The sequence below is a fragment of the Mya arenaria genome, chromosome 9 (assembly GCF_026914265.1).
Source record: "Mya arenaria isolate MELC-2E11 chromosome 9, ASM2691426v1".
Classification (NCBI taxonomy): Eukaryota; Metazoa; Mollusca; class Bivalvia; order Myida; family Myidae; genus Mya; species Mya arenaria.
Genome location: NC_069130.1, coordinates 56,448,264 through 56,464,787, shown reverse-complemented (window position 1 = coordinate 56,464,787; position 16,524 = coordinate 56,448,264). Strand labels below are relative to the sequence as shown.

Sequence of the window (16,524 nt, the reverse complement as noted above, 5' to 3'; positions counted from 1 at the left end):
TCATTTCTGGAAAATACTGCAGGGTATTGAACACAAGCTTTTCGAACACATGTCACAGTCTGGTGCTCCACATTTCTCTACCATGAAGTAGAATTTTCTTGAAATCGTGCAGTCTAGCTTTTGAATTAGTTATTGTAAAACAACCCCAAAATGAAGGAATAAAATCGTTGTGATACAACGTAAAGAATCGAAAGTGTTCAGTGTCACTTGATGCTTGCGTTTTCTTTCAATACACTGGTGTCTATCTGTTTGATAACGGTATGGATTTGAATGAATTATGCGAATAATCAACCAAAATACCATTGTCAACTCATTGGACAAAAACAAATCAGTTGTTTCCCCTTACTATTTTTTGGCTCGGAGCTCAAAACCAAGGCGCACGCGGTCGCTCAACAAAAGTTCAAAATGGGATGGCCTAATGAGTTGTCTGCAAGTGGTTGTATTTAGCCAGTCCAGCCCGAAAAATATTCGACATCATCTTAATTGTATCCCTATTATGACATACATCTTTATTTAGACTTGTACAATGTACACCATCTACACAAACATATATATTTTCATAAAAAACATGTTAAGTTGTATATACAACATGTAATGGTAAATACGCTTTCGTTTTATATAACACAACATACAATGTGTAACAAAAGCAACATACTATATGTAACAAAAATTGGAGGCTGAACTTAATTTTTATCTTTCAACATTTAACAATTTTTTTCGAATAACAAGAGCTGCTTTAAACTATAAAGCTAGTTTAATTAATTCATTCCTATTATTTGATATTAATAATCGTAGAAATTTGTATACAAAAGGGTGCATGTAGTAACAACGTTTAAGATATTTCTTTCTAACATCCGAATAACATGGACATATGCATATAAAATGAAATTCATCTTCAATATAATTAGTATTGCAAGTTAAACAACACCGTTCCTCTCTAGGTATTCGTGTTCTGGCATATCTACCTATTATCTATTATGGTAAGTAGACATCGTTTAAAATGGGATGGCCAGTGGCCTATTTGTCACAAAGGATATCTGCGCGAAGTATCCAATATTGCTGAAAATATTTTAGTGATTAAAATCCAGCACTTTTGAGCAATAACATCTACATGGTCTGCCCGGGATATATGTTTATGGTATCATGGCCCTTTGATATTGTAGATACATAATGCAACTGAAGGGAAACGTAACAAGCATAGTGGTGCATTAATATCGGCATCTTCTCCTCGGGTGATATTTCAAGGCGTTTTGACCCTTGGATGTTTACATATAGTGCACATATAAATGCTTGTTTGCATTCACAATAACAGAGCATTGTCGTTTTGATTCTTTCTCTTAATTTGTAAACTGTCATTTTTTGACGGTCGTTTGCAGATTTCAGTGTTAGTGTTCGAATGAGACAAACTGTATTTTTTTATATAACGATTTGCAGTTTCAGTGCTACTGACCTAACAAGACTTGTTTGTGATTTTATGTTCTATGTCTTTGGCGTTAAAACAGTGCCGTTAAACAGGGTTTATGTTTTAACTTTTTGCTACTGAGCTTGTTTCTGCAGCTTTTTGCATAAATATTGTGACTTTACCGAAATGGAGAAGAATCCACTTACACACATGCTCATTAAACAATGACTCTCAGTACATTTTGTTGGGATGGAGTTATTTCTCACCATGACAATTGCAACGAACAGTATAGTATATACGTATAGTAATACGCTACTGCGATTAGACTACATAGTTATGCACCAGTCTATTGTAACTACGCCCCCAGGTCCGGAGGTATACCGGGAATAGCCGGGGAAATGGGCCGTGTTTTTACCTTTCAGGTGGCTCCGCAGTACCGGGTTAATGCGGTGGTTTTGTCTTCGCGCAAAATATAGCGGGGAATGGGCCTTACCTAGGGTCCCTGGTGTGCGGTGGCATTTTGCGGGGATTTTACCATAAGTTCGTCCCCGCAGGGCGGGGATTTAACCCGGGGTTGGCTGGACCGAAAGTCTAAGTCCCCGCTATTCCCCTGTCCTGGGGGGAGGGGGCGTGGTTACAATTGACTGGTGCATTACTTCGTCATACAAAGGTACCGACAAGTACCCGCCGGATCCCTGTTGCTCGGTTCGAATCTTATCAGTAGGTCAAGTCCAATCACCGAATAAATTGTTTCATTTATTTGAACAACAAGAACAACAAGAAAACATAAAACATAACACGGCATTGATTATAAGCCTAGGTATAGTGTACATTTAAAAAAAGAAATGAAACACTCGATTTAAGGGCAGCTCGAGGATTTGACATTAAAGGGGGCGTAACTTAGGGGCGTAACCTTTCGACTTGCGCCCTACCTTAGAACTGAAAATTATTTGGTATGAAATGATGAGGGGGTTTCGGGTCTACTCCCCCCTGAAAATTTTAATAAAATCTTGTCCGAAAAGGTTTAAATTTAGGCGTATTATCAAATACTTTTTTTTTATCCCTTATTGATATATTTTCAAACCGGCCAAATACTTTGCGAATAATGCTTTAAAATAATAAGTTTAATACCGTGTTAAAATTATCAATATCAAACAGGGATAATGGAGAGTAGGTAAGACAGTTTGGTGCATAATTATATGACATTGATTTGGATTCTATATATTTAAACGTAGGGGCGTAGCTAAAACGGAATGAACTTGTAGGCCCGACTTGCTAGTAGGGTTCGAGTGCATGATTCTCGGGAGTTTATAGAATGCACGTATTTTCCGTCATATTAAGGAGTTAAATTGCATTTTTGTGGATTACCATGTTATACCGATCAGTGCAAGAAAACAATTAAGTTAACTATTTTAAATTGTACACACTTCAGCTATCGAAGCTGTCTTAAGGTGCATACATGTCTTATCAAAAGAGAGCCATTAATCGAACGCACATTTTACAGTTGCGAGTTATTGGAAATATTGAATCTAGAAACGGTTTTGCTGAATACAGAAACAATTGACACAAACAGTTTATATTTTTTAATAATTTAATGTTTTAGCCCTGTAATCGGTATTTTACAAGAGTTTGTTTGTGAGTTTAGTTTCATAAAACACTTTTCACGAAACTGCCGCCTGATGGAGCAATGTCAAAACATTATTTTGGAAACAGGTGTGTACAAGCGTTTGATAAAACTACTCACCTAATCAAACTCCGGTAATAAAATGGTTCTTAAAGCGACATTGACATCCCTTTGTTGCATTTAAAATGGTGAAGGAAAAGAAAAGTTGTCTTTGTTTTAAGTCATCACCCGAAGCAAATTTTTGTCTTCGGACGTAGCATTCATGACGTAATTTATCACGTGGTATACACACACTGATATCGCTAAGGACATAAGAGAGGTATTAAATCATATATAATTATCATACGTTAGAAACAGTAGCTTCATCATTATTTTATTAGGTACCTTATACAGCCCAAACCAACTTTATCTATCAAAAATGTTCATTGTCCTCAATGGCCATATATGAACGCGTCCAAAATACCAAAGGGGGTAATTTTGCCCACATGGGTATATTTGCGCCCCAACCCGGGGGAGAATTTGCCCTTGGACAAATTTTATGTGTCAACAATACTTTTAATTTCAAATCTGCGATATTAAAAATATTTCTCTAATGTAGTGATGTACTTGGACTTTAAACATGTTCAGAATAAATTATTCATCAATAATAATATTTGATTTTCAAACTCCATATCACTTTGGTAAATACATACATAAGTATTATTTTATGGGTTTTTTTTCATTACAACGTATCACCGAAACAAACATAACATTTCACAGTAGTATTTGCTACTGGAATACTCGTGATATTAGGTAAAATAATGAGGCATACTTACTTTTTATAAAGAAATCCACTCTTTTGCTCTAGCTCGAAAGTGTCAATTTGTGCTAACATGCATGTAGATCTGCACGGTGATACTCCATTGTAATGAAACACAATTTCAATATTTCAGTAAATGGTCAGGTCAATGGCGGCTGATGTTTGTCATATTTTTCGAGTTTAGCGCCGTCGTCGGTATCTCATTTGCAATGAGTGCCCTCTATCTCGACATTGAGGCTCAATTCCAGCGCGGACGCACCGCTACCTCGGGTCTACTAGCGGGCCTCATGGGCTTAATACATGTAGCAACTTAATCTCCATGTTGTATTTAATAAATGTACTAATTAATCTCTGTGTTTTACTTAATACATGCTTTAATTGATCTCCATGTTGCACTCAATACATTGTTACATTGCATTGTACAATGTACTAAATACGTTTACTGATTAATCGCCATGTTTTACTCCATACATGTACCGATTAATATCTTTGTTGTTCTTTATACATGTGCCAATTAATCTGTATGTTGTACTTAATACATGTAGCAATTAATCTCCATGTTGTACTTAATACATGTAGCAATTAATCTCCACGTTGTACTTAATACATGTAGCAATTAATCTCCATGTTGTACTTAATACATGTAGCAATTAATCTCCATGTTGTACTTATTACATGCAGCAATTAATCTGTATATTGTACTTAATACATGTACCAATTACTTTCCATATTGTACTTCATACATGTACTTTTTTATCTCTATGTTGCTTATTTTAAATTTCAGGTTCTGGTATCAGTCTACTATATGTCGTCTGTATTACGACCATCAGTCGAGCGTTTACCGGACGTCAACGTCACGTCTGCCTTGACATACTAAGCACCGGATACGGGATAGCCGGTGTGTTCTACCCCTTTCTGTTGCCCAGACTTGTCGAGGTTTTCGGGCTCATGGGAACCTTTCTTGTGCTCGGCGGTGTCTTCCTTAATGTTTGGATTATATCCATACTCATTTATTGGAACCAGCCTAGAAAAAGGACGTCAGCAATTCCAGACAAAACTATTGACAATGACAATGAAAGTTGCAACAAGAAAGCGGCGAATACAACCTCTACACCAAGAGCTTTAGTTTGGCAAAAGGTAGTGAATGCTGCTCGGAAAGTAGTTCTTGAAATGCGAGAAGTGTTGTTTCTTGAAAATGTGCTCAATATGGTTGGAACGGGATTAAATATGGCTGCTCATAATTCATATATGACGTTGCAGCTTGACATAGCTACATGGCGCGGGTTGTCTAGTGAGGAGGGGCTGAACGTAATATCCGGTTTAGTTATCGCCCTACTGATCCAGATTCCGGGACTCAGCTACTCATGTTTACTTATCGGCTCTGCAGTATTTGGTCTGACCGGAAACCTCTAAGTTCTACTCTCTTCCGGCACGCCTCTGTATTTCTTAGCGTCCGCCCTTATTGGTGTCTCCCTCGGTGGCATCTTGGCGTCGTCCGTGATTGGACTTAAGATTGTCCGGCCGGAGCTGATCTCGCTGGCATCAGGGACGCTTATTACAATGATTGGATTGCTGACGGCCGCATTTGGGCCTCTTTTGGGTAAGAACAATATGAAAACGCTTCTACATAACCTCTGAATATATCAGTATCTTTTTATTTTGCGTAATATGCTACAAAATACATAAGTCGCCAGGTGTTACCAATTCAAAAGGGCTAAACATCCTAGATATTATGTACAACGTCGTAATTTAATGAAGAATAGAACGTCAATTGAGGTACCGACCTCAATATAGCACTGACAAAAAATAAGTGCAATTTAGCAGTGAAAATAACGCCGTCGCATTTTTCTAGTACTTACAACAATGAGCCAACAATTACATGATTCATTTTACAGGATACTTTCGTGACATCGCCAGTGACTACAACCTCGTTCTTTATATCACCATCAGCATACACGTACTGACTGTGATTCTTTACATCACAGCATTCATGACGAGGAGACCACGTGGCAATGACGTCACATTGTATATAACACCAGACACCACAAAGACTGAGGATGACTGTTTAGAAAATGATAGCAAATACTAAACTTTCTTCTGTTCGGTCCAAGATGCTTGATTTTGGAAATATAATGCTATTATTGGTAATGATTGTGTTGTAATATCGCTTGACGTTATTGTTCATATATCCATCAACAAAATAATTATTAATAATGCGATATAAAATACGCACCCGATACATTTAACCACAATTGAAAAGTGAAGAAACAAGCCAATCCAAGACCATTAGATATCATATTGTTTGAATACTAAATTTGGTACACAAAAACTTATATACGAACAGCATACTGGTATCTACTAATCCAGACAGCGTTTATCATCTGGTGCAATGGTGCAATGGACTTTACTGTCCAAAACGTTAACGTATCTACTCTCGACCAAATATAGATGGTTGAAACACCAGGGATGCTGTCGGCAGAACCGTTGATCGACATTGACCTACTTACAGCAGCAACTGCCCATCGTAATGCCTTATACTCGTCAAGGTCGACATTAAGAGCTCAAATTGTGAGATTTTGTGAAAAGGATTTTTGATCTTGTTACGACCACCAAACACAAGGGAAAGAGAAACCAGGAGCAGAGATTCTTTACAAACATTTAAAAAAACAACATATTTTTAAGTTATGCTGAAATTGAATACGTAGAATTTAATGTCAAAAGGCTTACAAACTTAGGAAACTTTCTTCACTGATCCCGGTATTCCTAATGTCTTCAAAGTTTAATTTACAATAAATGTTTGGTACACTAAATAAGAACCTTTTCAAGTCAACAACATTTCCAAGAAATTGGATTTAAAATACATGCACCTGTAAAAAGTGAAATGAAATATTGTAAAAATTTGGTGTCGTATTGTCCCGAACTTTCGCGAGAATGACAGCGACTACATGTATATGCATAATTGTTATACTTGTTAAATTATATGTTTTATTTGCCATCTAAATGGTTATCAACTTTTCATTTCATATAACTCATAATGTTTATAATTCTTTATTTAACTAATACAAAGATGTACTATAAAAAAGTATACATTTCTTTTGCACCGTTAACCTTGTACTTTAGACCACGCTCACTCTAATCCAACCAATCGGCATTCGCTATTTCGATGCTCCATTTCTCGCATACACGTTGTCTATAATTATATGGAAGTATCTATAAATACATGAAAATCGCGATTACTCGTGAACAGAGCCGGTAATCACGTGACGAATTGTTTTGAAACTAAGCATTTAAATATGCTGAGACGGTATGCATTTTTATTTGTTTCTCTCGATTGCCACACATATAAATTTCGTAACACCGACCATGTTCCAGCGCCCGATTTCGTCGATTTATCCGGAATGCGTGTCACAAATTTTGAGTCGAAGCAAAATTTGCTTTGAGAATCTGCGAACCAAGCATGATATGACTCAAAACTTATGACACGCATTCCGTGTAAACTACAGACCTCTCTGGCATAATTAAGGTACCAAATTTTAGGGGGAAATGATTGCTGGAACGTTATCGGTGTTACGAAATTTATAAGATTAGCAATTTAGAGAAACAGATTAATATAAATACCGTCTGAGAAAATTTTAATGAATGTGTAACATGATTACCGGCTCTGGTGAAGAAACGGATCACTATTGATAAACGGCCAAACATAAGCTTTAGTGTGATCAGTTATATCTTTGATTACTCTGACTGGTCCTTATGTGCAAATGTATTTTTGAGATATTTGGGCACGAAATTTCAAGCTAAGGCCAAATAAAGAATACAAGTGATTTATGGGAAATAAATTCAATGCACAATTGAATTATATTTCAGCTTTTGCAAATACCAACACTGTTAATATCCACGCTTTTTAATTGAAATAAAATATGAAACGTGAATGAAAGGGATAACTTTCTTTTATGTAAACTGGCAAAACCGGCAACATAAACTTTTTAACAAATTACTTTTCTTCATTAATTTAGAATAAGAATTTGTATTATAGTTTACATGGCCTTTGTACACTTCTGCAACTTAAAATAACCGTGAAAACAAAATTTCGTGCTGAGGCCAAAAAATAATAAATATTTCATCTCTTTAAAAAGAAATCAAGTTTTTGGAAATCCTGAATTTTGATGGAGACCAAAATCCACCTGAGAGTACAACATATTTAAATAACGTGGTTGGCGAAATGTCACTTGTATGTAAAACAAATGCTGCGTCTTTATTGGTTATAATGACACATATACCCGCTACGCTCGGGTATATATCTCATAGATACGTCCACGAGGTGTCTATCCTATGTATATTTATATAGTTTAAATACTAGTCCGCAAACATTTAATGACAAAAATTAAGACAATTGGATTGACATATATTTTGACTATTTGTATCAGGGTTATATAAACATTCATTTTATAAGCGCTCCTCCGGGCCCATCCTAGCCACTAGCTGTCACTTTCTCCATGGTATCTTAGTGCTCTGTGCTGTCGTCTGCTTGAGGCCCGACGGGGACTTCTCACTTGTCGTCTCGTCTGTATCGTCTTGGGGACGTTTATAATACTTTAGGGAATTTAGGAGATCTGAAAAAGGTTTTGTTTCTCACTGGAACGTCACTTGCATCGTCAGAAATTGTTACATATCTGTTGGGTGTCGTGAAGTCCAGGTCCCCACGTGTGTGATGGGGGATAGATATAAACGAGCCTTCGTTCCGAACCTGTCCATTTATGAAAGTTTTGGTATCATTAAAATTGTTTGGTTAGGGTAACATCCTTTTCAAAAATAGGTAGGGTAGGTAGGCTTTTTTTATTTATTTTTCATTTTTTATAAGGCTTTATATAAGAATGTAATTTTCATCATTGGAGAAGGTGTTAAAAATATCTTCTGTATAAGCATTTAAGGTTTTAAACTACATATTGAAAAGCAATGATTTTTTTTTCAAATCGACCATAAAACGGTAGGGTCGGCGCCAATTCCGTAGGTAGGGTCGGGTTACCCGAACCAAATGTATTTTTTGTAGGCCTAATTTGGATTCGATTTGAAGCGTTTCGTGACGGAAATAAATGTCTGCTCCGTTCCTCCATTTCTGAAGGAAACTGCAGTTTATTGATATTTGACTTGAATTGTCTTGTCATGAGTGGCCTGGTTTCCACTTATATGCCCTTGTATCGTACTATGTTTCTTCGACACTAATACTATTGTTTTCTGCAATCACCTCTATGATATCGTGTCACTTACGGCATTTAAAATCACTTTTTTAATGCCGTGGTGGCGTCTCGGCGGTGTGAAACCATAATGAAGCCGATCAAGGGTCGGGGAAGGGTCGGGCAGACGTCCATAAACTAAACAAAACGAAAACAAAAGATGTTTCTGCAGATCTCAAGAATAAATGAAGCTACGACCTATACCCATTTCTGAACTAGGGTCAGACATTGTCTGTGTTAATACCTTTATGTGTAAAACAAGTGAAAGTCAAACAAGATTTCAATTCCTTCATTGCCGAAAAATGGTTGAACAAACGGGAATGTACTGAAACCAATACATTCAACGTATACGGAAGTGTATATATATATATATATATACGGTATATACGGATGTATTCGAACCCGTATATCTACAAAACTTGTACATCTTGAGTATACGGGAGTCGATGTATTGGCGCGTACTCGCCCGTGCAACCATGATATAAAATTATTTTGAATTTTGTAATCAAGTAAGATTTTTTGGTGTTTCACTAGACAGCATACGTGATATTATCAACATTTATTATATATACCATTGACTTATTTGCATTTTTTTGCAGAGAAACAGGCAGATGTTAGTCAAGTCAAATTTTGTAAAAATGTGATGCTTTTATGGGTTTTAATGCCTTAAATTATGTTAAAATCGACATCATTGATTTATGATAAAAATAGGTAGACAATGTTGGATGGCTTAGTGTAAGGCTAATATTATTTTTATTAATTAACGGCACCGTACATCTCCGTATGTCTTGAGTGTACGGGCATGAACCGTCTACGAACGTACTGGAATGTAATAAATGCGCTTCTTTACACTTTGAGAATATTGGATTTTGAGATACATATTTTTGATATTTAATAGATTTGAATTTTGTTCAGACAACCGGATATTTAGTGATCTCATATTTTCATTTTCAATTTGTTAGGATGACCTAACATTTTGCCATTTTCATTAACTTGAAATTTGTTAGGACAACCTAACATTTTGTCATTCGTATTTTTGATACTCAATCGCTTTGAATTTTGTAAGGACGGCCATACATTTTGTGAAATCATATTTTTGATGTTCAATCGTCTTCAATTTTCTTAAAACGACCTTACATTTAGTGAATTTATAGTTGTGTGTTTTAAATAGCTTTACCTTTGACTGTTTCAAATATGTCAGGACAACCTTACATTTAGTGAATTTATAGTTGTGTGTTTTAAATAGCTTTACCTTTGACTGTTTCAAATATGTCAGGACAACCTCACATTTAGTGAATTTATAGTTGTGTGTTTTAAATAGCTTTACCTTTGACTGTTTCAAATATGTCAGGACAACCTCACATTTTGTGAATTCATACTCGTGTTTTAAATACATTTACATTTGACTGTTTCAAATATGTCAGGACAACCTCACATTTTGTGAATTCATACTCGTGTTTTAAATACATTAACATTTGACTGTTTCAAATATGTCAGGACAACCTCACATTTTGTGAATTCATACTCGTGTTTTAAATACATTAACATTTGACTGTTTCAAATATGTGAGAACAACCTCACATTTTGTGAATTCATACTCGTGTTTTAAATACATTAACATTTGACTGTTTCAAATATGTGAGAACAACCTCACATTTTGTGAATTCATACTCGTGTTTTAAATACATTAACATTTGACTGTTTCAAATATGTGAGAACAACCTCACATTTTGTGAATTCATAGTCGTGTTTTTCAATAGTTTTACCTTTGAGTGCTTCAAATATGCGAGAACAACCTAACATTTTTTAATGTTAAACTGTTTTTGGCTTGAAAGTGCCATGAAATATAGTTTTGAATTTTATTAGGACGACTTTATATTTTGTCAGTTCACATTTTTCATACTCAATCGTTTTGAAGTTTGTTACGACGACCTAACATATTTTTTTTGAAAACATTTTTTGATTTTTAATCGTTTTTAATTTTGCTAGGACAACATAGCATTTTGAAATTTCATATTTGATGTTTAAATAGTTTAATGTTTTTAAGGACGACCTAATATTTGGTGATTACTAATTTTTAATTTCAATACACATGTAGATTTACTTTTCAAATTTGTTGTTGTGCTGGTTCTATTTATCAATGAATAATGCTCAAAAGGGCATGAATTATGCATGTGAAGTTGAATCGATTGGACACTCCCTTTTTTTAATTAAACGAGCTTATACAAAGGCTACCAAGAAAAAGCCACAGACAAACCAACAATACAACCTAAGTCTTCTAAGTCACTTAATATGCAGAACTTGGCTACAAATACCCCCAAACAAACCAACAACACAGCATGAGTCTTCAAAGTCACTTAATATGCAGAACTTGATAACAAATCCCCCCACCAAACAAACCAACAACACAGCATAAGTCTTCAAAGTCACTGAATATGCAGAACTTGGCTACAAATACCCCCAAACAAACCAACAACACAGCACGAGTCTTTGAAATCACTTAATATGCAGAACTTGGCTACGAATCCCCCAAACAAACAAACAAACATCACAACATAAGTCTTCAAAGTCACTTAATATGTAGAACTTGGCTACAAATACCCCCAAACAAACCAACAACACAGCACGAGTCTTTGAAATCACTTATTATGCAGAACTTGGCTACGAATACCCCAACAAAACCAACAACAAAACATAAGTCTTCAAAGTCACTTCATATGCAGAACTTGGCGACGAATCCCCCAAACAAACCAACAACACAGCATGAGTCTTCAAAATCACTAAATATGCACACCTTAGCTACACCCCCCCCCCCAAACAAACCAACAAAACAGCATGAGTCTTCAAAGTCACTAAATATGCACACCTTAGCTACACCCCCCCAAACAAACCAACAAAACAGCATGAGTCTTCAAAGTCACTAAGCAGGGTTCCCGCTGGCGATCGCCATTGTCGCCATTTGCGACAAAATCGCAAAAGTGGCGACAACTTTTCAAATTTGGCGAATTTATGGCGACAACGATTTTTTTCTAAAATATTTTCTTAAAATGACTTACTATGCAGAACTTGGCTACAAATACTCCCAAACAAACCTACAACACAGCATGAGTCTTCAAAGTCACTTAATATGCAGAACTTGGCTACAAATACCCCCAAACAAACCTACAACACAGCACAAGTCTTTGAAATCACTTAATATGCAGAACTTGGCTACGAATCCCCCAAACAAACCAATAACACAACATTAGTCTTCAAAGTCACTTAATATGCAGAACTTGGCTACGAATCCCCCAATACAAACCAACAACACAGCATGAGTTTTCAAAGTCACTTAATATGCACACCTTAGCTACACCTCCCCCCCCCCCAAACAAACCAACAAAACAGCATGAGTCTTCAAAGTCTATTAATATGCAGAACTTGGCTACGAATCCCCCAATACAAACCAACAACATAGCATAAGTCTTCAAAATCACTTCATATGCAGAACTTAGCTTCGAATCCCCCAATACAAACCAACAACATAGCATAAGTCTTCAAAATCACTTAATATGCAGAACTTAGCTTCGAATCCCCCAATACAAACCAACAACATAGCATAAGTATTCGAAATCACTTAATGTGCAGAGCTTGGCTACGAATCCCCCAATACAAACCAACAACATAGCATAAGTCTTCAAAATCACTTAATATGCAGAACTTAGCTACGAATCTCCCAATACAAACCAACAACATAGCATAAGTCTTCAAAATCACTTAATATGCAGAACTTAGCTTCGAATCCCCCAATACAAACCAACAACATAGCATGAGTCTTCAAAATCACTTAATATGCAGAACTTAGCTACGAATCCCCCAATACAAACCAATAACATAGCATAAGTCTTCGAAATCACTTAATGTGCAGAACTTGGCTACGAATCCCCCATTACAAACCAACAACACAGCATGAGTCTTCAAAATCACTTAATATGCAGAACTTAGCTACGAATCCCCCAATACAAACCAACAACATAGCATAAGTCTTCGAAATCACTTAATGTGCAGAACTTGGCTACGAATCCCCCAATACAAACAAACAACACAGCATGAGTCTTCGAAATCACTTAATGTGCAGAACTTGGCTACGAATCCCCCAATACAAATTAACAACATAGCATAAGTCTTCAAAATCACTTTATATGCAGACCTTCGCCACCAATTTTTACCCTAACAAACCACCAATAAAACATAAGTCTCCAAAGTCACTTTGTATGCAGTCCCCACCTACCAACTTTTATTTAAATAGCACATCATCATATAGTTCACGTTTAAATGTGACAACGTTGTCGTTAATCACGATGTTAATTCTAACAAAGTTCTGAACAATCGGCACATATTTAGGCAAAATGATTGTTAATCAAAACGTTATTACCAAGTGAAGAGTCGTCCAAAATTGACGCAAAAATATATATTTCCTAGTACGACATATCAAAAAGAAGCAATTTGATGTTATTATCTTTAGGCATAAAAATCACTAAACATAAATCCAAACATTGAAGTTTCATACTTAATTTAGACCTTGAGGTTTGTTTTGTTTTGTAAAATTCCTTTAATTATTTTAGTTCTTTTTAAAAAGGAAAAAAACCCAGACTTATATTAGCATCGCTAGTACATTTCTTTTACAGAAATTAAAGCCATTTACTGAAATAGAATTTTGAAGCTTTAAACGTGATAGCAAAACAATTGCGGATTATCACTGGATTAACAACCATTTTAAGTCTTAAAGTTCGTTCATGATACATGGGTATTCAAACATCCCTCACTGTCAGTGACCAGTCTGACACACATGAAGACAGGTCGTTTTCCAAATAAAGGGAGAAAAAATACGTTAAATTGTTTGCACATTTTCAGTGATGGGTAGGTTAAAAAACATCAGATAATCTGTTAATTGTTTTGTTAATTTTCTGGAAATTCGTCTTACAAAGTAAAACATTTAGATATTTGATCGATGAAATAAGTTAAACATCGATTTCATGTTCGAGCAGTTGTTTTCGTCTGTAATTTGTTATGATGCAACCATTTCTAAATATCATTTTTGGCAAACTTTTCTGGTTCAAAAGTGACGTGTTGTTATTTCACTATTAGATCGGAAAGCATGAAAAAAAATGTGTTATTAAGTAAAACACGTTATATAATTATAATTGGGTCTAAAGAAATCATGAAATAACGGTGTACAGACAGACTATTGATAGAGTTTTGCTTCAAATACAGATAATTTTATAAGTTGTCGTATTTTGGAAACATAGAACCTTTATGTTGAAAGATGTTGCGTTAGGATTTTTTCCAGGCATTTCAATGTATGAGGAGGTCATCTTCTAGTGATGCCGATTATGTTCCTTTGTAAAAGAAACAAATAAACAACGTAATAGTGACTTAAGTGTAAGCATTGTAATAAAACACCCATGTTTTGGAAACATCTTTATTTGTCTATGTGGAATACTTTTAACGCTCGCGGTAAGCCAGATTTTATCGCAATAATAATTTAGCGGGTGGAATTTTCCGCGGTTTTTATGTCCGTGGTGTAAGCATGTCAGATCGAGGTCTTAAGCGCAACAACATCAGTTAATAATAGCACGAAATACTCAAATCATTTTTCAATCTCAGGTCATTTTATCTTATAAGAGCATGATATGATAAAATTTATATCTTTCATGCTTTTCGATGAAATATGAAGTTTTATCAGTGAAATAACAACAATGAAAATTTAAGGTAATTTGGTTTTGTATTCATGCCCCTCTAAAAATAAAAGTGTTTTCGTTGATGTTTTGGAACATAGATTCACTAATAACACTTCATTGATTACTGTTCATAAAATCTTTGCACTGAAAAACGAGCGAAAAAAGAATATCAGAGAACTCTTTCTCAACAAACAGGAAATAGAAAATTGACAGCTACGTCATCAGCTATTTTATATATAGAATTTGCGTGAGGGGCGTCCCACGGGTAGCGGCGTAAAACACCCTTTTCAAAAAGGGGGTAATTAAGAAAATAAATTTAAATACTTATAAAACTCCGAAAATAACCATAAAAGAAACATAAGATTTGTTTATTTCAGTGCAAGATCGTATTTTATTTCACTCGTGATCAAAGAAAAACTATTTTTCTATGACACTCGTGAAGTAATATACGATCTTACACTGAAATAAACAAATCTTATGTTTCTTTTATGGTTATTTTCGGAGTTTTATAAGTATTCAAATTTATTTTCTTAATTACCCCCTTTTTGAAAAGGGTGTTCTCTATATGATTACTCCTTTTAAAAGCGCATTCTCAGTTGTTGATTAAGAACTTCGGTCAATACCCCAAAGAAAAATATTCTAAAGCTAAAAATGTTATTTAGTACAATTGTTTTTAAATAATAATGCAAGAACATTTTTACTCTAAAAATATTTGTCTTTAAAATATTGACAAAATGTGTTTATGAGAATTACGATATTTAAAAGAGTAATATCCTACAAGGTTTTGAATCATGCCATGTGGACAATAATGAGTTGAGATTGAGATATTGGTGCCAGACATTATTAAATTCATGGAGTAACATATATTTCAAACAGGAAAAAGAGCTCATGGGACACATGCTCATTTAGAGCAATTACTGTCATTCCGCGGTCCAGGCTGTTTGGCCGACATTATGGTGTGCGTAATAATGGATGTGCACGACTTTGGACTGTGGCATATTTTAACCGGTATATCACCAATCATATTTTTGTTCACGAAGCTGAATTCTGAAGCGAAGGTCTGACCGCTTCGTAATTGCACAGAGCTAATTGATCTTGTTTTGTGTACCATATAAATGAACGGCGGGATTATGTATTAATCAGGGATTATTCTTTTTGGAGCTTTAATACCTAATTAAGATATGTTTTGGAATAAGCTGCGTAGCTTAAGTGTTGCGTGGTTTACCCATTATGTTCGATATAAGTATATTTTTCATGAAGAGATCATGTAAATGCAAAATAAGCGTTAACCAAATAGAAGATTTCGTATATTTCAAATTTTTATAACTTACAATTGTGAATTAGAAAAGTCTTAAGTTTTATATCAAAGCACTCAGACATATTTTAAACGCGTTCGTCCAATTTAACTTTATAATGTCAGCATATTTATTTTTTTATATTAATGATCTACATTGAAACTGTTTTAATGGTTTTCGCATTGTATCCACATGCCCTATTGTTGTGTTGTAATATTGTTTTTGATTGCAAAAAGCTCTCTTTACCTATGGCAATTGTTATTCTACACGTTGTTACGTGACGTCCTCTCGACCAACAAAAAAAAAGAGAATATCAAGCTGAATGTCAAGATGCATAATACTTTATATTTAAGGTATACATGGGAATACAATTGTTATGTTTTTAATCAATTGGTTCATAAATTAACTGCGTTCCATCTTTATGATACTTGAATTTCTTATTTATAATACTTA

The 16,524-nt window shown here is 35.0% G+C and overlaps 1 protein-coding gene across 1 annotated transcript; it reads left to right on the top strand.

Moving 5' to 3' along the window:
- The first annotated feature begins 2,565 nt into the window (after positions 1-2,565).
- LOC128246203 (uncharacterized) lies at positions 2,566-5,914 on the top strand. The gene is made up of 4 exons (XM_052964393.1): positions 2,566-2,572; positions 4,610-5,191; positions 5,276-5,425; positions 5,721-5,914. Exons 1-4 carry the CDS (start codon positions 2,566-2,568, stop codon positions 5,912-5,914), a joined length of 933 nt encoding a protein of 310 aa, XP_052820353.1.
- The last annotated feature ends 10,610 nt before the right edge of the window (positions 5,915-16,524 follow it).